Source organism: Sinohyriopsis cumingii, chromosome 6 (genome assembly GCF_028554795.1).
Source record: "Sinohyriopsis cumingii isolate HCF-2022 chromosome 6, ASM2855479v2, whole genome shotgun sequence".
NCBI lineage: Eukaryota > Metazoa > Mollusca > Bivalvia > Unionida > Unionidae > Sinohyriopsis > Sinohyriopsis cumingii.
The window spans coordinates 167,840,521-167,867,430 of NC_142966.1; the positions used below are offsets into that span (position 1 = coordinate 167,840,521).

At 34.2% G+C, this 26,910-nt stretch overlaps 1 protein-coding gene across 3 annotated transcripts in view; it reads left to right on the forward strand.

Moving 5' to 3' along the window:
- LOC149798495 (protein WWC2-like) overlaps positions 1–21,934 on the forward strand; it is a 123,257-nt gene extending 101,323 nt beyond the window's left edge. Inside the window, exons 19-24 of one of the 3 annotated variants that reach the window (XM_089963696.1) lie at positions 1,035–1,130; positions 1,818–1,980; positions 3,897–3,970; positions 4,884–4,907; positions 11,369–11,496; positions 15,190–21,934. In XM_089963696.1, the coding sequence (XP_089819822.1) occupies positions 1,035–1,130; positions 1,818–1,980; positions 3,897–3,970; positions 4,884–4,907; positions 11,369–11,496; positions 15,190–15,310 (606 nt within the window). In that variant the 3' untranslated portion in view covers positions 15,311–21,934. The remainder of the gene's footprint in view (positions 1–1,034; positions 1,131–1,817; positions 1,981–3,896; positions 3,971–4,883; positions 4,908–11,368; positions 11,497–15,189) is intronic. The other 2 variants (XM_089963697.1, XM_089963698.1) reach the window with 2 other exon arrangements.
- The last annotated feature ends 4,976 nt before the right edge of the window (positions 21,935–26,910 follow it).

Consider the following 26,910-nt stretch of genomic DNA (forward strand, 5'->3'; position numbering starts at 1 on the left):
ATCTAAAATGTTCTTCAATTCCATATTCAGTAATGGTAGTATGTGAACCTTGAAAAAATTTATCTCATCCTGGAAACAACATGGAAAAGATTTGGAAATTTATATTTAGAAAAGCGTGAGAACCATGTAAAAATGGATATCCGACGTTATGCCAATGTGCCATTAACCGCCCCTCCACACACACACACACACACACACACACACACACACACACACACCTCTGCTTTACTAATTGCCACTATTTTGGGAGAGAGGGTACTGTCAGAGTGGAGAGCTTCCAACATAGTCAAAGGGAGACAACTCTTATAATGTGACATTACTTATTATGAAGGAGGTTTAGCAGTATGAAATTGCCAAATAATAATTTCTTAAGCATGCTGTGTATGTATTACATCAAATATACTACAGGTACTTGGCTGATAATGTCCACTTTGAAGGCATTTGTTAAGTCTGTTATCACACTGTTAACATAATCAATTGCATGCCTGTAAATAGATACATTTAATCTATTATTTTAGTTTATTGATTGGTAATGAAAATACTATAAGAAGAGAACAGATACTCTCATCCTTCTCATCTCAGACATTCAAAATCAAAAACAGAAATTAGAGCATGTGACAGACTTGCAGTCCATTATGTTTTCTCTTTGTAATAGGTGATACTGGCCATCATTGTGCAATGGAGCCTCTCTGGCCAGCCTTTTTCTGGATACCTAATACTTTAAAATCGGCATCTGTTCAGTACATTTATACCTGTTATTAAGGCTGCGTTTTATTTTCTTCCAGTTCTTACTGTTGCCAACATGTATGTAAATTCTCTGGTTAGGGTACAGTGTTGCAGTTTTCAGTAATCATATATTATTATATCATTCCAATTATAAGTGATGATTCATGTTTTCAGCATTGAGATCTCCACTTTATACTTCAGAAAATCTCCTTTCTGTTTAGCATTTTGTAACTTTAAGTTTAGGATCATTCTTTTCAGAAACCAAGGTTATGATTCAAAACATCTCTATTCTTGCTTTTTGTTTCCAGCTGAACCGAAGTGACAGTGATAGCTCCATGCCTTTATATAAGAGAGGACCCTTTCAGAGGAACTCTTTGGAGAGGAGAAGTTTGAGACACAAACGGGTTTGTACAAACTGAAACACTTTTCTTAACTTTTCATCAAACCACAAACCCAGTATTTTACCTCTGGAATTAAAAAATGTCAGATAAATAATTTAGTGTTAATTAAGTTCGAAAACAAAAAAATTTCAGAGATACAGCAGTCTTTAAAATGATACATTTTATTGCAGTGAGATATAAGTATATATATAAAATAATGTTATGTTTTCAAAAACATGGAAGGTCCTTAAAAGGTCAAAATCATGCAGCTAGACTAGTTCGTTTTGTGACTACAATACACTATGCATGTATCAGAAATGGTAAACAACATGCAGTAGACTGGTTACAATACACTATGCATGTATCACAATGTAACAGATGGTTGAAATGGTTGAAATGATATTTATCTCACCTAGACACCCTTATAAATTATTATCACATCATTACTCTTATTGCCATTGGTACTTGAATCATTTGTGGCATCATAATCATGATGAGAGTTATAATGATCATTTTTCATATACTTTAAATTTCATCTTTCATTGTCTTTCCTGTTTGAAACAGTATTATTATTCAGGGCGTTAATTCATTTGAATGTAAATTGATATGGCAGATAAAGTAAGTTGGAAACTTGGTTCTTTTATTCTGTTAATTTCTGTTGCCATGACCACTTCTTAGAAAATTACACTAATAGTTGTGTTTTCTTTACAGTCCCCAGACTATGCTAACTTGTTTGGTGGCAGATTTTTGCCACGTACATCCTTAGACTTGGAGCTGGATCTGCAGGCTTCACAGACCAAATTATCATACCTTAAGGATGAAATTAACAGATTGAAGGAATTGAAACAGCGTTTAGAGACTGCCAAGTCAAAAGGTAATGAATTGCTGAAAACTTCTTCACACAATCTGTTTTCTAAACTCTTGGTGATTTTTCATACAATCTGTTTTCTAAACTCTTCTTTTGGTAATATATTCCTTGCTAGTAATAAGCATGGACACCTGTCATGAAGACATATTTTGGGAGTCAATTTTACCTGACATTTTGTTTGGCCCCCATTTATTGTAGTTCCAGTTATTATGTTAATGCTTAGAAGGTCTTGGACTTCATAAAAGCGTTTAGTTTCTATCAAGAATTTGACCTTGTATTTTATGGTTTTTACCCTTGTTTTCCTTGATTTGTTTTATGCTCTATTGGGTACACAAGTTTAGCAGCACTGTAGCCATTATTGTGCTGATGTGTACATAAAAAAAACCAAAACAATAGATGCATACATCATTTAAAATGAGTCTCTATGAGCTGAAAATATTGGTACAAATTCAGAATAAATCTGGCATCACAGGGTGTTTCAGGTAGATTATTATATAACATGTTGAAATTTGTATTGTTTCATTTTGTTGGAGAAAAAAAAATTAAGTGTATAGTTGGTGTTCATCAGTCACAATTGAGAGAGAGAGCTTGTACCAGATAAAGTTTTCGTCTGTTATCCTGGAAATGTATTACCATTTTTATGCATCGAAAGGGGATGGGAAAGCATCCTGACTTATTAAAACTGTCCCCTTTCATCTCTGATTTCTAGATATGTACATATTCACACTGAATCAGATTTAATTAAACACTTGACCAGTTTAGAAAATAAATGACACCCCCCAAACAAAACAGGTTGCCTTGTCTACAGGCATAAGCAAAAGAAACAGAGAAAGAGAGAACAAGCATATGTCAGTTAAATTTTTCTCCATTTGTCTTGGAAATATGTTACTGTTCTATATGCAGTGCATGAAGAATGAGAAGGCACCCTGAATTATTAAAACTGTCCTCTTGCACCTTGGTTTTCTGCCTACGTACATATTTACACTGAATTCTACTTCAAGCATCCTAGACACCTCCCTTCCCCCCACTTCCTATTTACTTCAGACATACTAGACATCTTCCCTCCCTCCACTTGAAAGTTGTCATGCCAGCAGAAGAAGGGTGGCATTGGGGAGAGCCACACAGAAGAATATAGCTGTAAGGCACAACTTGATCCAGTTGACACCATTGCTGATAAATGATTTTAAAATCTTTAATCTAGTGCAACAAATATGTCTGCTAACATTTTAGATGGTTTACTTGGCAGATAAATTACAGTTAAACCTCTGTAACAAACCTTGACAGTATTTTCCTCCGGTCACAAGTTGGTTTAGGGTGCTGATTGTTAGAGTAGTTTAAGTGTGGCAAAGTCATTGGGAACCTCATTACAGGAGGAGACATGTTTATGCATGCCCTTGGTCCATGTAAGACGATATTTGCACTGCAGATGAAAATTAGGTTAGAATGGTGCCGATATGATGCCCGTAATGCACATGAAAAATGTGACATATGCAGCATATAAAATCTTTTGGAGATTTAAGACAAGGCAGCCATAAGGAGGTCAAAGTGCACTTCATTGAGGGCATGGTGCCACCTAGGAAGTGCTGGGTACAGTGTCCGCCAAAAACAGGTTAGAGACAACACTGCCATTATCACTGGAATACTCAGTATAACCTGGATACTTGTTCTAGTCATACGTAAGGACTTCTTTTGCCTAGTTCCACAGGACTTTGAGGTACACAAGTTCTTCTAAGAGTTACTTTTGATGGACTTGTTAGGTGTCCTGCTTAAGGTTGGTGGTTGTGAGAATTGAACCAAGTCTTGAGTTTGGCAGTCACAAAAGTATGATTTGTATCTGGTTCTCAAGAAATTGCTGTCTCTTGTCAAGAAAATATTGCATGGTCAGTGCACTTTAAAAAAATTTCTGTACCCTTTCCTTGTAGGAGAGACAGAGCTGCCAGCTTGGCTCACAGATGATGAGCAGTTTCAGAAGTTGCTAGGTGATGCTGACAAGTTGGTAAGTTCAGGCGAATGTGAATAAAGAATGGGAATGCAGAAAATGCACCTCATTGATGTAGCCATCCATGACATATCTGCTGTCACAGTATGCATTCAGTACAATTCAGCTAACAGAGGTTTGGCACAGTTAAGCCATACTTGCACATAATTTCCTGTAGGTTTCTCGTTTGATGGACATTATGCTAAATAGATGTTATTTTATTATTGTGATTAAATTTGTTTTCTTCCAATGGACCTGTGACCAGCACTATGTATTGTTAAAGTACTACAAAATATTACCTCACATTGGAAGCTGCCAGTTTTAAGTAACCAAACAGATTGAAAATATATTCACCTGTGAAGAGATAGAATCTTTGAACATATATTTAATGTTTTTAATTTTGATGCTGTTCTATTTCACAAGTGGGCTCCTGTTTGGACAATTTGAAAAGTATTATTTTATAAAAAAAATGATACTATCAATTCTAGACATTTTTGTCAGTTTAATGTTTTTAAAGGTAATTCATATTTATTTGAGAGCAGTCACTTTCATAAATAAAAATCTGATTTTGTTGTGTTCATTTATTTGAAAGTCTTAGGTTTTGAAAACTTGTATGTCATCTATGTAGTAAATGCAGCAAGGTTTGTCTTCACTACGTTTCACATACTCAGATATTAACAGTGTTGGGACTTAATTTTGTATGTTGTACCTTTTGGGGCACATTATCTACAACAGTCCATGAAAGTTAGTTAAATGTTTTCTGTTGAAAGCTAGATCCCCCCTACCCCCCATAAATATCTGGGGAAAGTGAGAAATATATTTATTTAAAGCATTTTATTTTATAACTGGTGCAGAATATATGAAAATTTGGAAAGAGAATCTTATGCAAGTGATAATGTTGCATTAAGCAGTAAATTACATCTTATTTCAGACTACAAAAATTGTCCAATATCAAGTAAGACCTGTTATGCTGCATCCGTTATTTCTTAAGCATGGTTGTATTACTTAAAAGCCTGAAAAAGTACCATGTGTACCATGGAACTAACATCTCTTATGCCTATCCTCTTTATTGAATGTTAACAATACTACATATTTAAAATTCATTGTGATCAGTTAGAGATGTTCCATTATACAAACATTGAACCCAGGGAAGGCATTTTCTTTTGTGATGAACATACGCCAGTGTATTCAGATTAACTGTTCAAAGGAAGATGGTAAAAGATTCTAAATTGCATCTTTAGCTGACTTTTCTGTGTTGAATGTGCCTCCCTTGGTCCCATGTATGTTTTACTGGAATAACCTTTATTCATATTGTCTGAAAAATGGATCATTATATACTCAAGTTTTTGTCCCGTAGTCTAAATGTGGGAGGTATATGAGCAATATCTTTCTGTCAGCATCATGAAGCATTGTATGTCATTGATGATGATGTGTTATGGCATTGTAATATTATCCCATTAGCCTGCTTTATTCATGTTTGTCTTTAATTATAAATAAAGGGGGGTAAAGAAAAAATAGATTATATTTGTTCCAGTATTTGTAATTTTGTCTCTCTTAAGAGGTAACTGATTATAAATGAGAGTATATAATAAACAGTTTATTGCTTGTGTACCATCCGATATTTCAGGTGTAAATCATTTTGAGGTAGCCAACCTGCATTGTCATGGGCCACTGCCAAATAAACAACTCATTCACCTGTGATATCAGAGATTACACATATAATAACCTATAATTATAGAACTGCTTCATCTTTGCATGGTTTAAATCTTAACTCTGTTACATTTAATCTTATTACAGGGCATGCTTTTCTTAATTTATCTCATTCAATTACCAAGTGCATTTTAACCTATATATACATTGACCTTACATCATGTACATTGTTAATGGCAGCTTTTATTTGTTATAGGCACTTCATTCTAACATGGTTCATCATGTAATACCATAACTCTGGATCCTGCAACCAAAATTATCTTTAAAAAAATATTGTACATAGAACTTTGAGCATCCATCAGCTCAAAGTTTTGTCAGAACCATTGTACTTAAAATTGATACTGCCCGAATGTGTGTTCACAATTTGCCTTGAATCTGATTCACCAGCATTATATTTAGTAAGTGTCCAATATTGTATTCCTAACAGTTACAGAATACCCCAAATTCCCTATATCTCAAATGAACCACTCGTATAATTAATTTGCGTCAGCTGTTGCATTTTGTAATAACACACGGAACAGCTTTTGTATTTGGTAACAACACACAGAACAGCTGTTGTATTTGGTACCAGCACACAGAACATCAGAAATGGCCTCTAGCACTAAAGTCACTCCGTATCGTCAGCCACTTAACTTTTATGGACACACCTCACCAGTCATGCAGACATTAATCCTTCCTGTGATTTGTTAATGTCCATGTGTCAATAAACAGTGACAGATAGTAAGCTTGTCCGCTGCATTTGTGATGAAAAAATTAGCAACTGAAGTGTGATAATGCAGCATGGCATGTATAATCCAATTACTAGACAGAAAGCAACAGTCACTTATAGTCATTGACACCATGTACCCACAAATAATATGCATTAACATGGCTCTTGGGGACCAGAGCTTCCATGTGAAATTCGCAAAGCAAACACCATTCCTCCCAGTAATGCATCCCATGATGTGCCTTATTTTCCGCCAAGATACTCCCCCTTTTCATATGTGTTCAGCTATGGACAATATGCACAATAGTTAAAGACTTAACATAATGAAACCAGTGTTACTAATTAACAATCCTTATCACTCTATTGAAAAGAACTGCCCCTTCAAAGGCTACTACTTAAAAAAACGTTCTAATGAGTGTGGTGTTTAAATAAAATTGGTAATGACATGAATATAAATCCTGAAAGTAATAAGAGCTTTCTCAGTTTGGTTTGGACAATATTGTAAGATCATCAGTATGCCATAATAAAAACTGCTGTTTGAAAAAGTGGGACTTGGATATTGTACTGCAGTATCAGGAGTGACTTTAAAAGCAGAAAAATCCATCGACTCGTATAAATAAGTTAGCAAAATCTGTTTTTATTTTTAGGGAAATGGACTCGTGATGAAAATGACACTAATGCCAACAAATGAAAATGAAAAACAAATAGGCAAAAGTTCCATTTGACTGGTGACTGAGTAAAAGAACATAAAGCTTGTGTGAATTCATCTTGACAACAGTTCATATCTGCAGTCTCAGGCTACATGTATTTAGGTACCATACATGTACGAAGATTAATTCATCAGTTTTATATCCCACCTTTATTTCCTTGGGTTAACTCTTAAAGCAATTAACACTATTTACAAATTAACATATTTTGATTAATTTATTTTGGTACATATGCTGCTTGGTATAATTTTTCATTCCTTCGTTTTTTCATTTCTTTGTTTCAATTACTGATGTTAATTTACATACACATGCACATGGTACAGTGTAATGCCAGGTATTTACTCTTAATACTTTCATTGGAGGGAATGGAGATAATATATTACTTGCAGAGAAAACAACACACATCATTCTAAGTAACATTTTTGTTTTTAATGTTGTTCTAAGGGTAAAATAATGATAAAATCTACATGTATAATGTTTAAATGTGTCAATTTATTTACTGAAGAGTATTTTTTCTTTAGTGTGATATCATAAGTGGCTTAGAATTCAATCCTCATATTATTAAAATAACGAGCATGTGTTTTTTCATTTTCCATTCTATCCTTTTGAATGTGAGGGACTTAATAGTTTTATGCCAGGGACTCTGAGAGATATTCTGGGGGCTTCAAAAGTTCTGTGAGTGATGAGTAATGACACTTCATCCAGTAATTGAGTTGAGAGCCTGCATGTGAAATCAGTTATAGTTAGGGGTGAATTTAGATACTCGGGATTCTTTTTCTTTATTACCTAATATCAAAATCACATGGATTTGTTTTATAAATTATATTATAGAACCCAGGAATAGACATAATAAGTAAACAGCACTTATTCTGTTTGGAATAATACTTTTTATTGTAAAACTTTGCTTGTGTTTTGACATCATTGGATTTAAAATGGATTTCATACATGGAAGAAAGTATTTGATTTCTGTTGCTTGTGCTTTAGAATTGCCATGTTGGTGTGTGATGGCATTAAATTGGTAATCATCTTTCCTAATCAGTGATTTTAGCTGGAAAGGAGACAGCAATAATGTTTACTGAATCTGTTACTTCCTTTTTGACTGGCATTTTGATTATTCCCTTCCTTTCTCCATAAACATGCATGCATGCATTCATCAGACATTGAATCATTCTATCTATATGGTGGTCCAGTACAAAATGCAGTCAGCTACTGTCTTGTAACAAGGGAGAGATGTACCTTGAGCACACACATTCTGTGCTTAAAGGAGGTAAATTTAATTGGCTTCCACTCATTTTTCTTAGCAAGATATAACATTGTGGAGGCTATCTAAAATTATATATTTTGCAGAAAATGAGAAATAAAGCATAATGACAAGGAGAATATTATAATTTCTTGAGTGGACATTTTGAGAAGCACTTTCATATAGACCATACAATGCATTGATTTAATTTTAGTAACAGTCCAACCATCCGTATGTTCATGACCACATCTCCTAAATCTTTGGGTGGATATTCACTAATCTTGATACATAGGTGACAGTCAGCCAAATTTCACTTCTTTCTATTCCAAGTTAGACTGCTCCAGTGGTTAGAGTGGATGCGGGAGGTCGCAGGTTCGAACCTGGGCAGAGTCATACCTAAGACTTATACAAATGGTATTAGCATCTGCCGCGCTTGGTGCTCATCAGCATTAAGGAGCTAGAGTTAGGACTGGTCAGCCTGGTGTCAGGACAATGTAAATGGGTGTGACATGATATGACATGACTTAAGCATGATGTCCCAGTGCTAGACATCACAATAAACTGCCACACTGCAGACATTGTAGCAATATGACTAGAAAATTGTTAAAGCTACATTAAAAATCTAGATCACACACACACACACACACACTCCAAGTTAGATTTCACTGACTCAGAATTATTAAACCATTAAAATAGTTGACACTTGATTTCTCCATTTTCTTTACAGGAAAAAAATGGTGATCCTTACTGATTTCTCATTGATTATCTATTTAAAATTTCATGAAAGTACATTGATGAGAGACTTGCTTATATAACACAGAGCTTTTCAGTGTATGAAATATTTAATTCAGATGATAAATATAATATGTTAGAATTGATGTGCGTTTAATGTACAGAACATTTCATTATAGTTGCTGTAAAATCTTGTTATGTTTATAATTATTTTCCATTTCTTCTCCATAATTAAATTTAGGCCTTTCCATTGACCCATCCTTCCAACATGCAGTTCTGTAGTCAATTACATGCATTGTATTTACAAAGTTGTGCTAATTAGTTTCATAAGATAAAGTATGTTTTATCCCTCAGTTGCTGTAACCATAATTGATGCCTGTTTTAATGCATGTGGCTAATTAAGGAGATCATGTTCTCTTTCAGTTGCTTAGCCGCCATGAGACACCTTGCATCTTCCAACAAACTCCAATTTTTTTTAGACCTTCTTGTCCATACTATAATTCAACTATGTAGTGACTGTACCTTCATTCATCAAGCACACAAGATGATGTTCTTTTTATTTACAGCTAGTTTGACTGTTTGTAATGAGCTAATAATATTGCATAAACAGGTTTCCCCATCTCGGACTTAATGTTTCAGAAGGGAGGCTGCATTGGTTACCAAACAGAATTAATAATGCATTTACCAGTACACATTCAAACATTCCTAGGTAAAACTCCACATTTGTTATGAATATTTTCACTATACTCATTTGGTTGGTCTTTTTTTGTATCTTATGCTATGCTGAGATCTTTTTGTGGATATATGAGGTTACCCTGTATGATTAGAATAACTATTGAGGGCACTACCAACTGATGAAAAAGTTGTCCCATCATGGTTTTGATCCTGTCGTATAGAATGGAATTGAAAATAACTTTGTCATATTACGTCAGGCAGTCTCAGTTACAGATCAGTGCCTTATGCATAGAGATTGTTTGATATTGCAGACAATATTGGATTTTAACAAATTCTTATTTATCCTTTTCTTCTTTTCGTCATTCATGTGTACATGGACAGCTTGTAAAATATGTATGTAGTAGCTTTTTATGACACTTAAGCACAATAGTTGCAGTATTGTGCTAGCTAATAATAAAGTTTACAAAAATGCATCATTATTTAGAAATAAAAATCCTGCTGAATAAATATGAAACCCAAAGTACAAGATAAAATATAAAACTTAAAGATGCTAAAATTAGAGATGACTTGCATACTTCTATTAAGACTGAATAAATACAAGATTATGGTGCAAAATGATGTTAAGTTATATACAGTAGCTCTTCTTACTTTTGTTTAGATGCCGACACGTCTTCATTTGTTCTATATATTGTCCATGGGACTTTTTTTTTCCTTTGGTATTGAAATCATTGTTATTGAGATTTATGATGAAATATTTAAAGAAAGCCCCCCCCCCCCCCAGCCAAGCCTTCTGCTTTCGCAGTCAGTTACTTGAGAAAAGGCCTGCCTACAAAAGGATTACTGTTAACATTACATTATCTCATCACACATGGAAAAGAGAACGTGCAATATTTAAAAAAAAAATTTTAAACTATAAACTAATAGTTCAGTTAAAAGGTTAAGCAAAATTTGTTATTACTGCTTTGAAATAAATGAAGGTTTAAGATCTTGTCACAAATTTGATATGAACATGAGCAACTGAAGGCATTTATTTTCAGATGATTGACATGAATATCTCCAAGTCGTGTAACTAAATCGAGCTGAATTATATGGCAAAGAGAATTTTGAGTAAAATAAGTAGCGACTTGATTTCAGTATTTAGAGTGCACAGATGATGGTTATATTTGAGAAACTGCAAGGAAACATTTACTACAACAGCATACATATCAATATTACTATCCTTGCATTGAATGTGTGATCAAATTGGTACATGACAGTTAAGTAACTTGTGTTTGATTCAGGAATAAACATGAATACTACCACAAAAGCTCTTTTTAATGACCAAGTCAATTAAATATTTTTGTCATTAAAGTGTTGATATATGTATTGATTTAATACCAAAATGTTGCAAGTTATCTAATATGAAATCTTTCATTTTTGTTTGTATAAATTTTCTTTGTATCATGAACATGATAGTTGTCACAGTATTGAAATTTTTCGATTGTCGTAGGTTTCCTGTTGTTTCCACAGACATATCTATGGTTTGTGAAGTCTTAAAATTTATGGCTTGTAGCAACCACAAATCCCTTTAATTTTATACCCTACACAAAGAAATTAATTTGGTGATCAGTTTTTACATGTTGGTGCATCTCCATTTTGTGTTTTAGATAAAGCAAGACCAGGCCCCTCCATTGTCCAAACAGGACCGGCGTGCAGAACAGCTGTTAAAGCGGGTGACAAGGGAAGTGCAGAGAATGAAGAGGAACAGTCCTAATGCTGTATCTTTGTCATTTAGGTCAGTGCAATCCCTCTAACTGAGCAGTTATTGGGGACAGATTTTTAAAAAATAAATGCCACAAGTTGATAACTGAGTGATCATGTAGCTTTTTTATTTTTCATGAATTGGATAGAACAGTGTGTTCACAGCAAGAGGCATAGAAAATTCCCTTTTTTAGGCATGTTTTATATTGAGATGTTTCCCTGATGCTTTCTCTAATACAGCTTACATATCAAAGTTTGAGCAGATGTAACAATTGTACATGTTACCATTATATTCTATTTGATGTCCATTTTAACAAAATTTGAACATCTTTATCTTCATTATGTTGTATTTCATGTTGACATGTATTTCAAAGGGTTTATCTTACTATGTTTTTTTATGCAATTATTCAATTATACATTGTTCAGATTTTCCTTTTGGTTGGCACCATGTAGCCACTATTATACTGAGAACTACATACATTCTTTCTTTATATTTGTAGTTACATGCTTTGTAGTCATACAATAACCTTTGACTCATAAAGAATTGCCTTTTAAATGGCATTTTTCATGAGGTTATTCATGTGAAAGCCCATGTTTTTCAGCAAACAAATGAAAAGATTGACAAAAGCAACCAACAACCTATTTGTGTCCAAGTACTATGTTCTGTTTATGGAGTGAAATAATTAAGTTCTTTCATTCGGTGATAGACTTCTTCCTTGGTATGGCATGCTTGATTTATCCAGTATGCAGTAATGAATAGATGTGTTTAATATGATTGTTTTAACAAAAGTTGAGCAGTCTAAGTGGTAGGAAGGAATTTTACTCCTTGTTAAAATGTTTCTTTTGTACTGCATTTAGAACTTTGGTTTGCTTAATCTCTTGATACGAACAAGGTAGCCTGATAATGGTGTATGCTCTCACTATACTGGCTCAAATGGAATCTCAGTTAATCTTGTGGATTTTTGACAATCCATTGACAGAGTCAGTATAGTATTATATAGTAAGTAGATCATGGCAAGAGAAATTTTGTGAGTCTTTGGATTATACATGCAGTAGCTGATTTGATTTGTTTTAGGTTGCCATTCATCTGCCCTTTAGAAATAGCCCTTCAAAACCCAATTCCATCCCTTTTCCGGTCAACTTCATAACAAATAATGATCTTGAACAAAGGAATGTATTTTCTGTGCCAGTGTTGCAACAGACAATGGCTGATGGCAGGAATATTTCTAGAAAAATCCAAACTGGAAATTAATGATCTGTACAGATGTAGGCCTGTACAGTTGAAAAGCTCTTCTGTAGTCCAGCTTCAACATAGCCAGAGGAAAACTGGGCCAGAAGAGTTACCTTAAGAAAAGATGAGCGGGGTAAACCTAATTTATTACTGGAAGAACCAATTATATGGCAGATCTGTGTGCATTGGTTTGGGATTTTATCTGCTGGTATGCACAGATGAACATAATGGCTCAGATCAGACATATTCCAGGCCAGCTGAATGTCCTGGCTGAGTTGTTGTCAAAAAGGGGCCAGACTTTGTAGTGGTCTGTCCACTCAGCAGTCTTTCAGCAGAATTGTGCAGTTTAGGCCCATTGTCTACAGCAAAGACCACCACTGGACTAATTAAAGTAAGCATAGCCTTACTATGGGTATAGAACAACACTTTCACTGATTTGCAGTGCATTTACCTGATATAGGGAGAATCCTTATTCCATTGAGTGTGACCATAGATGAGGTAGGATGCATGCCTCTTTCTGTTACGATTTGTACTATTAATGTGATCAGGGAATATGTTGAGAAGAGCTGGCACATGTTTTTAGTAAATTATGTTTCTCGAAAAATACATGCCTGAATAAAATATGCCAAGCCTCTGAGCAGATTCAAAACATCCTCAAGCAAAAACTGTCAAACATCCATAGACACCTAGTAATGGTAAGGGTAGGTAAGGAGAAAGGATAGAAAGAGTTTCTTCCCTTTATATCAATTTTAGACAAAAAGGCATATTTTCATCTTTCCACATTTGCTGGATACCAGAGGTAGCAAAGCATCTTCCTAATATTAATGTGTTTTGTTTGTATTTTCAAAAAATTAGGCTGAGTAGATAATAATAAAATAAATAAAAAATAAGGATATTTAATTGATCAAAACACCTCCATTCCACAGTATGCAAATGTGGGTTAAGACAAAGGGATGCATTGAAATAACATAAGAAATGTTACCAGGGCATGCAAATGCACAAATCATGCAAACTTGTTACAGATCTGTGCACATATAAAGCAGTGATGTGCATCAACTCCCACAAATTAATTCAATGTATGTGCAATATTATTAATGCTTATAACATCTAGAGGGGGGAATCTTGTGAGGATGTTGAGACCAAACAGAGTGGAGTAGGAAGAAAGAGAGAATGATGATTAAGTGTTGGGTAAATAAGGAACTAAGGTGGTTCCCCCCTCCAACCCAGTCATTTTATTCTACTTCTCCCTTGTTTTGTTTTTTGGTTGTTTTTTGGGGGTCTTTTTGGTGGGGGAATCACCCTTCAGAAAAAATCCTGCCAGCATCTCAGGTTTTTACACAAGATGCATTAAACTGAGATATTCATCGAGAATTCATAACTCACAAACTGTTCAGTGTATTTCATCTGATCTTGGTACACGTCTAATGTTTTCTCTAGACTGTGTTGTCACACTTTTTGTCACAGTAAAATTAGAAAGGGCACATGTAGATGTTGACATCATGTGATAAAAAGCACAGAGATATATCTGTTTTGTGCATCATCTTATATTCTGTTGAGTTCTAGGCAGATCCACTAAATCATTGGGATGCATGATTTTATCAGGTGGGCAGTGTGGCAAGTTTTTAATGGAACAAAGCTATTTCCTGTTTTTAATGGAACAAAGCTATTTCCTGTTTTTAATGAACAAGGCTATTTTCTGCTTTGATATAAATGGAATATTAACACTACTTTTGTCTAGAATAATAAAAAAAATCCATTAAAAATGACAAATATGAAAAACATATTTTTGTTCTGTTAACTACTGTGAGGCTTTTTTAAAAAAAAATGTGCTGCATGCAGTCCAGGGTCATTAATTTAGATAAGGGATCCAGTGCAATCATATAATGTCACAGAGTACTAAAGTGATGTAAAAACTGAGAGTGCAAGTTTAAAACTGAGAGTTCTGGATCATAGTGTACTGGCATACATAGTGGATTATAGTGTACTGGCATACATAGTGTAAAAATGGAGAGTACTGGACCTTAGTGTACTGGCATAAGTAGTGTGAATATTGAGAATACTAGACCATGGTGTACTGGTTTAAGTAGTGTAAAAATTAAGAGTACTGGACTATAGGGTACTGGTTTAAGTAGTGTAAAAATTGAGAGTACTGGACCATAGGTTTCTTTTTGTAGGAGTTTTGTATATAAGCATGAGGACTATCTTCTACCTCACTTGCACTGACTGTTGTTTGACTGCTTGTTGCAGCTGATGTTGGATCATATGTTAGTATTGGTATATTGTTAACAAGATTTTAAACTGAAACATTTAATCACTTTCTTTGTAGTTGTGCATTGTAGGTTAGAGTTTAGAAAAGCCAAGATCAGCATACATACCAGGACTGTTAAAAATATTGACTCTTTTTTTTTTTTTTTGTTGGACACTCTCAGATCTTAAAGATGTATGAATGTCCATGCCATGTGTTGCTCATTGATTTACCTTGTTCCTTTTGTGCAGGGAGAAGATGGCATTCTTTACAACTGTAACCATGAATGTTCCAGTCCTGCCTAAAGAAGGGTCTGATGAAACAAGAATGGAGGAGCTTTTTAATGATGGCCGAGTAGGCCATGAAGTGTGATTAAAAAGGGGCTGAAAAAAAGGTGGTGGATTTTATTATACCAGTTATGTATCCAAGTTGTTAGAGATAAAGTTACTATTCATGCTATTATGTCAGCCAGCTGTTTTAGTGGAAGCATCAATAATGTATTGTGAAAATGAATTTTTAAAATGTTGTGATATTTAAAGTGAGAGAGTATCAAAATTTCTTTTGTAAAATAAAAACAAAATTGAACTTGCATATCAAATATAGAATTGGTTTTAAAGCATTTGTCTGCCATGATTATTAGCACGATAGATGTGACAGTGATTCTGTACTCAATGATATGCATGATGTTACTCTTTCTTTTGCAGTTAAACTTCTCTTTGAAGATACTATATATCAGACTTGCATGTATACAGTACAGAAGAGTTCATGTTTTGATCACATCCTCCTCTAATTAGAAACTTATGGTTCTCATGGGTTTACACTGGAGGTGTTACTAATTTTTTAAGCATATAAGGATGTGCAAAATATTGAGAATATTAGCCTCAGAGCATTATCAGAATCAAACATCAGTTCCCATTAAGGTAGCTGGGATTACAAGTCAAAATAGCAGGAGAAACTTGGCATCTCCTGGCTTCTAATTATGCACATTATTCATAGTTATGGGTTTCTAAAACTAAAAATGTGAATCTTGTGCGATTAACAAGAGCTCCTGTAGTTGAAATAATGGCAGTTTATTTGGGTTAAAATCCGTTTATTGCATGCCACAATCATCATATATTAGAATTTGTATCCAATTTCTTCCCAAAATGATAAATGTTTTACATATTATTTTTTGTACTTTAAGAAGAATTTTTTTTCTTGTACAAGAAAAATACATGTATGTGAAATTTTGGGAGCCACACCATGATTGTGTTATATTTGAATTCATGTTATAGCAGTGCATGCTGTATTGGAGTCGCACTGTAATGCGATCGATTTGGAACGTAATTAGCTATCTGGAAAGGAATTTCATAAGAAATGGTTTTCAGATAAAGTTAGTGGCTGATTTGCTGTGGGTAATTTATTATCCTGTTTGAATTACTTGACAACTTTTCTTAGTTTGAGGGGAGTGCTTGGCTTTTAGACGGGGGCATTGACTTGTGCATTGTATTCATTTCATCATGGTGAGGATGAATATTTTACTTCTGTGACAGTAATTTCTCGATAATCATTTCTGAAATCTTTTTCTTGATCATGTATTCACATCCCATTATGAAAAGAGTTAAAAACTGCTATGTTTACATAAGAGATATCAAAGAATAATAATGACATAAATTTTAAGAAATTAACTTTTAATTTGGAAACAAAAGTAGCTCAGACCCCTGGCAGCTGGTTCTGGTGTAGTATGGGGTCTTTAATGTTAACATTGGTGTGTGAAGGGGATTACTTGTTGATGGTATGTATGATCATTTGTTAACCGCATGTTTGATACAAAGAGATTTGCAATATATAATACAGGGATGTTTTCATAGAAGATTCTCATTTTATACCATTGTGTACATACTTGTAAATTAACTTCCGAATTTAGAGAATTTACACAGAATTGTATGCAGTTCACTACTTAATGCATTGTTTCATTTACCATGCAAGCTGATAACCTGAATTCTGTGTCATAAAATATTGCTAAATGTTTTGAATTATACCATTTACACCAGAGCTGGATATTTTACTAGAGATTGACAAATGTAGCATTTAGATTTGTCAAAATATTTTAATGTAAGATTCAGAGTTGTGTACAAATTTTTTATGGAGGGGCCAGCTTGATATCAGAACATCATTTTCTATACCCGTGCTTCTATGAAGTGGACAGTTTTTTCCTATGCATTATTTTGTCTTGCCTTCTGGTCTTGATTGCTTCTCCAAGTGTTTACAAGTTACATACTGTGCTCATTTACACTTATAGTTACTGTCCTTGGGTAAGGCACTTGACTCCATTTGCTTGGGCACTAAATTACCATGTATTTTGCTGTGCTGTAAAGCACCAAAAACCTAGCTTATAGTTACTAGACTTTATGTAACAATTCTTTGGAGTTGAAATATTTGTTGTAAAATTACGTCACATGATATGAGTAGGACATGGTTTTGACACAGTTGAACAACAGGTTTCAGCTTCTCTGGGTTCCATTAACCTGACATACTTGTCATGTGTTGCTGAAGATGTGTAAACAAATTCCTTCCAGTTTATAATTTATAAAGCATCATTGTTTTTGACTAAATGGGCTTAGGATGAGGAGGAAAATGTTTGGATAAACATTTTAAATTTGGTCAGTATATTCTACTTTTTTAATCTTTGGACAAGAAAATTTTTGAGAAGATCAACAGTTTGATCTAAAGATTTTAACATGGGAGCCATTTTACATGATGTAGTGAAAATTAAAGACGCAGTGTGCATTTTGCCATTGTTTTCCAGTGGGTCAGTGATTCTTTTCTGGGTTTTCGGGGGGTTTTCCCCCACCAGTTAAACTAGTCACCTTGTATAGCCAAACGTGGGCTGAAAAATGGTTGTTGTTGTTTTAGGGTTAAACACCATTTTTCAGCAGACGATAGGCTATGCATGGTGGCCAGTATTAATGGTTGAGGAAAAACCCAGGAAGAACCAACTCCCCATGAGAAGCTACTGGCAAGCTTTCTCACATAATAATAATAATAATGAGGACATTGTATAGCGTCTAATCTTTAGAAGCTCTAAGCGCTTTACAACATTAGACAACACCTATAAGATAAGACACATAATAATATTATTACAAAAACAAACAACATGAAATTTAGACAAACATTAAAAAATTAAAAACATGCTGAGAATATTTTAGGTAGGAAATATACCCACATTGGCCGAATTCTTGACTCAAACCCACGCAGACAGAGGTGAGATGGCAGTGATCTGTAACAGAGAGTGCTTTAGACCACTCGGCCACTCGGGGCCCCCTGAAAAATGGTATTAAACCCACAAAAACAGCAACAACAACATTTAGTTTGTTCATGTAAGAAAACACTTTGCATGGGGATCACTAGGCTTTCATGGACACGGTGTGCCTTATTCAGGGTCAGTAGGATAAAAACATTAAGCATCAAAACAAAGGGCAGCGATCAAGGGTAAGAAAGCAAGAGTACAAGGTCAGTAATCGAGGAAATTGTAATGTCTTTTTCTATCCAAAGATAACTAATAAGATTAGCAGATTTTAGTTTAAATGAACAAAGTTTACGATCAAAAGTTTGGAGCAAATATTTGTAATTTTAATTCATCTTTTGTATTTGCTTAGTTTAACCTTTGTATTTTTTGTTTTAAAAGGTCAGAAAGGTTTACTCAGTGCATGACAGTTTGTGAGAAAACATTCTACCTGGTCATCATCTCAATTGCATGGAAGTGATTTTCCCACTGTTTGTTTTATAGGTTAAGTAACTGACTAGGTTAAGTAACTGACTAAGAACTATGAGAGAAGGAATAGTTTTTCTGAACGTTTTTTGTTATGCATGATAAATGTCTTTGACTAAATTTGTGAGTCTCAAGAATGAATTGAAATCTCTTCCATTGAATAAAGGGAGATCTTAAAAGCATGTCCCATTGGATGATTATTGTGGTAAATCTCTATTTTGTATGAACATGAAAACAAGTCCACAGATGCGTGTTGGTGAAAACAAGTCATTGCAAACCACAAGTAAATTACAGTATTCCAGCACGATTGATATATTCAGTAGTTTGTTTTTTTCTGCAGCAGTTCTGTAGCCAAGATAAATGCCTCCACATTGCTGATTCTTATACATTTTATAGCTGATAGTATTATATTCCAGATGCTATAGTCTGATTGAAAAGATTAGGTTGAAGTTGTGGCAAAGAACTCATTAGAAGCAAGAGTTTGAAATGTTGACATCATGGGAAATAAATAAGAATTTATCTGTATTTCATTGACATGTTTCAGTTTTGAACTCTGATATTTGTAATACAGACTAGATCAGTCCAGCATTCAGTATATTAAAAATCTGTTTTTCATGTCGAGTTTTTTATGTCAAATTTACACATGTAAATTGTATACATGTATTTGTTTAAAATTGCCACAGGTAGCCTTTTTGTCAGAATTGCATATCGTTTGTGGAAAAAAGGTGAGCTGTGTTAATTAGAGTTAATTGTTGAAATTTTGTCTTGTAACAAGTAAGATTGTGTATGTAATTACTTTCAGTGTATATTTATATAGAAATGGAAGTTGTTTCCCATTGAAAATGTAATATCAAGCATGCATAAAAGCTTCATACATGTACTGGTATGTTTGAACAAGTTCTATTACCATTTGAGAGATTATAATCTGTTTTTGTACATATTTTTGCAAATGATATTATTCCTGTAAGTATGTACATAGTAATTGCCAATAGTTCCTTCTTTTGGTAGCTTGTCAGCATTTGGTGTGGAGTAGAAAAGCTGTTAGTTTGTGTTATTGCTTTAAGTTACTGCATTTTCAAATAGATGCTAGTCAAATCAAGGAAAAGTATACTTGTCATTTTGTTGATTGGAACTATACTTGTAACTTTCATTTATTTAATCTTGAGACAGTCTTTAATATCTGCTTGGTTAGTATCTCATTCACATACAAAAATGTACCCAAGTTTTAGTTCTGCTGGTCACAGACCAAAAGAGTTTATGGGATTGTTTTTCATACATTGTCTGTCTGTCCATTAGCACAAACTTTGTCAGTACTATTCTTCCTAAACTACATAGAGGATTGCCATGAAACTTTACGAATATGTTCATACTATGCTGGTGTTGGTTCTGAATGAAAATGGTGCTGTTTGGACTTCCAGTATAACTGCCACAGTGGTCGTCTTGAAAATTCTTGTAATCACTTCTCTCCTGATCAGATGGTCATATCAGCATGGGGTTTTCACTTAAGGATGTCTTTTATTGTCGAGTTATCCTGAATGAAAATGGTGCCAATCCAATGTCCAGTATGGCTGTCATAGCAGCCATCTTGAAAATCCTGTTATCACTACTTCACCAGAATGAATGGTCGTTTTAGCATGTCATTTTTACTAAGGATCTTTTTGTAATGTTTTGTTGGTCCTGTAATAAAACTGAACTCATCTGGCATCCATTATACGGCCATCATGAATCTTTTGTTTTCGCTACTCATAAATAAAGAATCATTTTGACAAAAGGTATTCATCATAAGAGTTCTCGTAATGTTTAGTTGGGCCTAATGAAAGTGACTAACACTCAATATGGCCACCATAATGACCATCTTGAAAATAAAATTTTCTATACCCCTTCCAAAATGGATGTCTATCAATGAGTTTTCACTAGGAGACTTCTTCTGATACCTATTTGGTCCTAAATATAATTGGTGCCAGTCATGTGGAAAATATGACTGCCATGGTGACTGCCTTGAAAACCTTGCTGTCACTATGCCCCCAGAATGAGTGGTCATTATGACATGGGGTTTTCACTGGAAGCCTTCTAATTATGTCTGCTCTAATTGAAAATGGTGCCAATCTGAAATCTAATATATCGACCACAGCAGTTAATTTGAAAATCTTGTTATTGCTGAAGAATATTGTGGATGATTCCAGCACTAAGCGATTAAAACATATAAATGATCTTATCTTGAATTCCTGGAAATTCTTTTTGCCCATTTGAGCAACAGTCCCTTTGAGGGACTGTTCTTTTTTATTTTACTTACCCTGTGTGTGAAAGTAGTTTCTCTTCCACATGTTGTCAACCTACACACAGATAGTTTTGTATTTTTGAAAAATACATTTAGAAAGGCATACACACAGTATAGTGTAATTTACTAATTTTATTGGCATAAGGAAATTATAGATCACATCTACACATCATGCTCTTTAGCATGTACTTCTCAGGTTGAAATATGGCTTAAGTAAAATTGTCCAGGATTGAGATGGGGTCATGTGGAGTGGGATGTTTAATGACTGGAGTAAAATGTTTATTTGTATTTCACATGTGCTCATCCTGTTGAAAATATTACATCTTTATTACGATTTAGGATGGACATATAAAATGCAAAGGGTAAGCATAGTAAAGCTTGGCTCGGCGTGAAGAGAAAAATGAATGTCATACAAATTAGTAGAATTAAATCACAGTAGTTAACTGATTCCTCAAAGACGGAGTCAAATCACTTGTTTTACTCTATGCAAAAAGAATGGGGCCTACAGTATTTTATACATTTTTTTCATTTGCAGCTAGACTGGTGAGGATTTATCATATGATAAAATAGACGGGTTTAATATTTTGATTTAAGATGAAGATTTACTTAAGGGCTTGCAGATTTTTTCTGTTCCACACCTAGTGTTGGAAAGAGCAATCATGAAGAGGGGAATTTATCAGAGGCAGTATGTTGTGTTAAGAATGTATAGTAAAAAATTAAGAAAAAAAAATTCCAGTTAAAGGTAAATTTAGAATGATGTATTTTTTAATAAATTTTGCACAGCCATGCTACGTGTTAAATACAGAGTATATTGTACCAAATATATATTCGATTTTTCAATCATATTCATATTTATTTCATGGTATTTTTACTCATATTTCATTTTGTATTTTACACTCATTACACATTTGCCAGTGTCCATTATTTTATGATGCAATTTACATATTAAACCATTGTCTCCTTTAAACTTGTTTTGTGCTGTTTATTACTGTGAGCTTTCAAAAAAATTATTTTAGTAACACTGAATGCATTTTTCAGTTGTCATAAATTTCAGATTGAAATTAAACTGAATTGCACATACTGCATGCACTGCTCAGCACATTTTCTTGTCATAAATTTATATTAAAAGTAAAACTGAATTACATATGTGGCAAACACATACAGTTTATCGAGTCTATTGACCACAACAGTTGACAAACTATTATCAGTGTGATATTAAGCAGTTTTACCATTGTGGTACATGTATTTTACGTACCTCTCACCATGAGAGCACTTCTTTTCTGATAACGTACTTATATCCACATTGAGGCAGGGGTAATTATTTTCACCATGTGTGGTTTCCTGTTGCCTTTTCTACTTTCTGTGAAGTAATGGTTGGAATGTAGTTTAATATGGACATTGAGCGTATTTCATGAAAGTTATTTAGTGTATTTTAGCACGTTTTAGATTATTTTAAAAAATGTTCAACATTTGACTCGGAGGGAGAAAAAGAGAATATAGATAATTAATACTTGTAAGAATAAGCTTGCCTTGAAAATGAGTTGCAGCATCCGACTGCTTTGGAAAAAAATAAGAGGGATTCTCTTTTTGAATTGTGTATCAGTAGCCTTGTCTTTGAATACCAGGACTTAAGAGTTCTTTATCAAAGTGAGTGTTATCTATGTAAAGGAATACTTGCATTTATTGCTGTGCACATTTTATTCCATTTAATATGATATTTTAATATCGTGGAAGCGCCGTAAAAATGGTAAGACCGAAGTTCTTTAAACACGCGTCAATACAAATGTTTAAGTTTTGTGATATTTAGATCATTCCATTTGATCAATGCTGTCAGAATGTTATTCCTATAAGTATTGGTCAGAATGGGGACAATTTAACTAATTTCGAATTTATTAAAAAATTACAGGACAAGTGATGCAAAACATCATGCTTATATATTTGCACAGTATTGCCAGAATTACACTATAAATTATATTATGCAGTTTCCTTACCCAGATGTCAGATATTTCAAATTTTGTTTTATTGGTTATTTTGATAACATCTGAGCTCTTTAAAACTGAAAATTTAACTGATTATTTGTTCTGACAGTCCATACATTATTCTTGGAATTAACTTTCGGGATGAGGGCCCCGAGTGGCCAAATGGTCTAAAGTGCTCTCCGTTATGGATTACTGCCATCTCAGCTCAGTCTGCGTGGGTTTGAGTCTCGGATTCAGCCAATGTGGGTATATGAGAAAGCTTGCCAGTACATTCTCGTGGGTCGGTAGTTCTTTCCGGGGTTTTCCCAGGTTCTTTCTCCACCATTAATACCGGCCGCCATGTATAGCGTATCGTGTGCTGAAAAATGGCGTTAAACCCTACAACAACAACTACTTTTGGGATGTATCTTCAAGTTAGGTGGTTTTGTATTCTGATCTGGTCATGATAACAATGCTTGACAATTTTCTGTGTATTCTGATCTGGTCATGATAACAGTACTTTACAATTTTCTGAGTTTCAATCTACTTCTATATTTTTCTGTGCATTCAGTCTACTTCCACATTTTAGTTTTGGAAATTTTTAACTTCTGCAGCTGGTATTAAAAATGTATATATCCTTGCTTGCACACTCAATGCCTGTAGTTTTAAACTTCAAATCGTATTTTTTCTTAGTTCCCAACAAAACTATTTAACAGATACAAAGCTCAAAATTTAAATAGTTTTCTCCTCTTGTATATTTCCACTTCCGCACAAGATCCATCATGAGGTTTAATATCATATGTTCAAATCTAGCATCCACGCCTTTATGTATTCCTATTAATGTATGATCCGATATCAGCACTCCGTCTTTCTTTTTCAGCCATATTGTCCCATTTTTGAGGCCCACATTGTCCTCAGAATTCCTACTCAGTATGGAACTATTTTCTACGTTCATTCTAAACGTACACTAAACATCTGAACCTTGTGCAATACCAGCTGCTATCCCATTTTCGCCAACGACCTTTGGCCAGACAACACAGTATATGAATTTATGAATTTTCATTCTTTTCTGTATATCACGATGGTTTAAATTAGTCATGCCAAGAAAGTCGAGGTTACCAGGGGCGCATACATATGTTTTTTTTGGGGGTGGGGCAGGGGCAAACATGTAGTTGTCAGCAATTATGGCAAGTACACCACATCCTTTGCCCATATGTGCGTCACCCATGGTGCAATTTATAGGTGTACATACAAAATGATTCATGAAAATTTTATAGCATACAGAGGTTTTCGTTTCAGACGTTAATGGTTAAAATAGAAAATGTTACAAACTACTTTAATCCCATTTTTGGGAATACATGAAAAAACTTTGCCTTGTGACGCACCATCTCACAGATTTTGTATAATATAACGGTACAAAAACGTTTGTGAAGACCTTTTTCACGAGCTTTCCAGAAATTAGATGCGTAAAACGTGGTCACATTTTAGTAGGATTATCCAACAATCGATGTTTTGAATTAAATCATTGTTAACTTAATCTAAGATCAATGTTTATCTTTTTCTTTTTGTACCTAAGTCACGAATAAAACTCGGGTATGTTACTTTTAGAAACTATCTTCTTTCTTGGCGTTGCATAAATAAGAATACCATAATATGAATTTGATTTTCAAAATTAAATCCCAATATTACAATATTTAAATGGTATCTAACTTCAATTTGATCAAAGTTAAAAATGTAGGGGAAAAAATCCTTCCTCTGAGCTGTTAGTCAAGTGTAGTGTTGGTACGGGACAATGAAGCAATGAACTAGATTAAACCAGACACTTTTTTAAAAAAAAATTTAATTTGCTCATACGAGACCGTTTCTGAGTCCCGTCAGACGCTACAGACTGAATAAGACCATGGGTTGACCGACAGAGAACTCACACGTAAGGAACAATACTTGATCTACTGATGAAAACGCATGAGCGAGTTAGGCCTAAATAAATATTTTTTAAAAAAATTATATTTCCCGGTTGCAGTCTTACTAAAATTACAGCCAGTCATTAGTTTGTCAGCTGTACGTTACTTTGGCGACAATATTTACCCAAAATTTGGGGAAATATATTGTCATGTACCTTTAAACTTAGTCTCCCGCTAACGTTTGATGATGCCACATTGAGTCGAAATTTTCAGATACTCCGTAAACTCTCACGCTGAGTAATTTATTGGTAAGTTCTGTTTCAGGTCTACCTTTAAATTGCCATTAGCTTCAAGGACCATTTTGTCCTAGTGCAACTACGCTAATATATCCAAACCTGCCATCGTATAATGTACCTGCTCATTACGTCCTACGCTGAATTTAAACAAACTATGTAGAACCTGGTCTGCCGGTGCAAAATGCGTTGTCCGATCAGGTTCAGTTAGGTTGTTAGTGGGTGCGTGCTAAAGATTTTTTCTACAGTATGTGCATCAGCTATCGATATAATACTATTTCTTGCTGGTGTTGAGTTACGCAATCTCGTATACCATCTGACACTATCATTAAAAAAAGACACGCCTGTAAACAGACATTCGCGACATTATGTTTCTGATTAATAAGATCGGACTGTATAAGGCAATTTTTTTTTTGGGCTGATGTTTACAATATAGTCCAGTTTATTTTGAATGATATTAGGAACATAGCTTGGCTTGATAGAAATAAAATAATGAAATAGTAATCATATGCCACTTGTATTGACGATTTAGACGATGGATTATTTGTGGTTTGTAAATCGTAGCTTCTTTTTAAAGAAAGCAACTATACGGACAACGGTACGTGGGGCTTGAATCCCACTTTCCAACGGATTGATCCATTGCAGGTGGTGGATGTACCAAGTTAGCAGTTTGTTTAGAAAGAGGTATATACGGTAATATATTTTCTACCTTTTCTCTAGAGCAAATTAATTATTGCGTTGTCATTCTGGCGCCATTAATAGGACGCTAAATTTGGGGACACTTCAAGTTTAGATCTGTCTGTAATTTTACCTCCAGTTAGCTGATACCCGCCTTTTGTATACGGCCTGCTTTAATATTTTTCAAGGTCTTCGTCAGGATAAATAAATAGTAACAGTCAATAGACGAGTAAATGCATACATGCGTACAATAGATTCTATAATCGTTTTCTCGTGTTATTGTTACGTAAAAATGCGGTATCGATCGCTTCTGGCGTAATGTTAGCCAGTCTAATGTAAGGAAGTTTAACATGTATCATTATTGACTTAGCCCGTCAAGTATATATGTTTATAACTGGGTAGACAAGTTTGTGATATAAATTTTAAGACTAAAGGTTGTCTTATGGGTGTTAATTTCTCCTAACTGGAATAGCAATACCCTACCCCTACCCCCCAAAAGGGAGGGGGTACTCTTGTGGGTTCCCGCCTCGTACATAAGCGAAACGGTATTTGTTAACAGTTTCAAATTTCTGCGAGAACAAATCCGTCTTGGGGCAGATTACGTTGGTGTTAAATTACCGTAAGACATCCAAAATTATGTTGATTTTCAATTACCCTAAGACATCCAATAAGTGCTCCAAGTTCTTAACATAACTGATAAGTAAAAATTAAATAGTACGATATTCTAACTCTGTTATACGTTTAAGGACAATAATGGGTTTGCTAATATGTCTAAACAATCAAATTTCCATAATAAAGGATGAGCGGTACAAATACTAAAGTTTATTCCAAAAATGACTCAAGGCATAATTTTATGCGAATAATTATTAAAAAAAGAAATATGTAGATTTTACATTATTATTATTTTGCCAGTTTTCAATGGATAACATAGATAAGTTTTTGTCTCTTGTCGTAATATTGTAACAAAATCCAACAGACACCAATGGCTGAAAGAAAGCTTATTATCGAGCATATCGTCACTTTATTTCAGAAATAAAGTTCTCTTTCCCCCTCCCAGCTTGTCAGTAGAAAAACCGATAAGGCAAGCATAATAATGGAAAAGAGAAACAAACA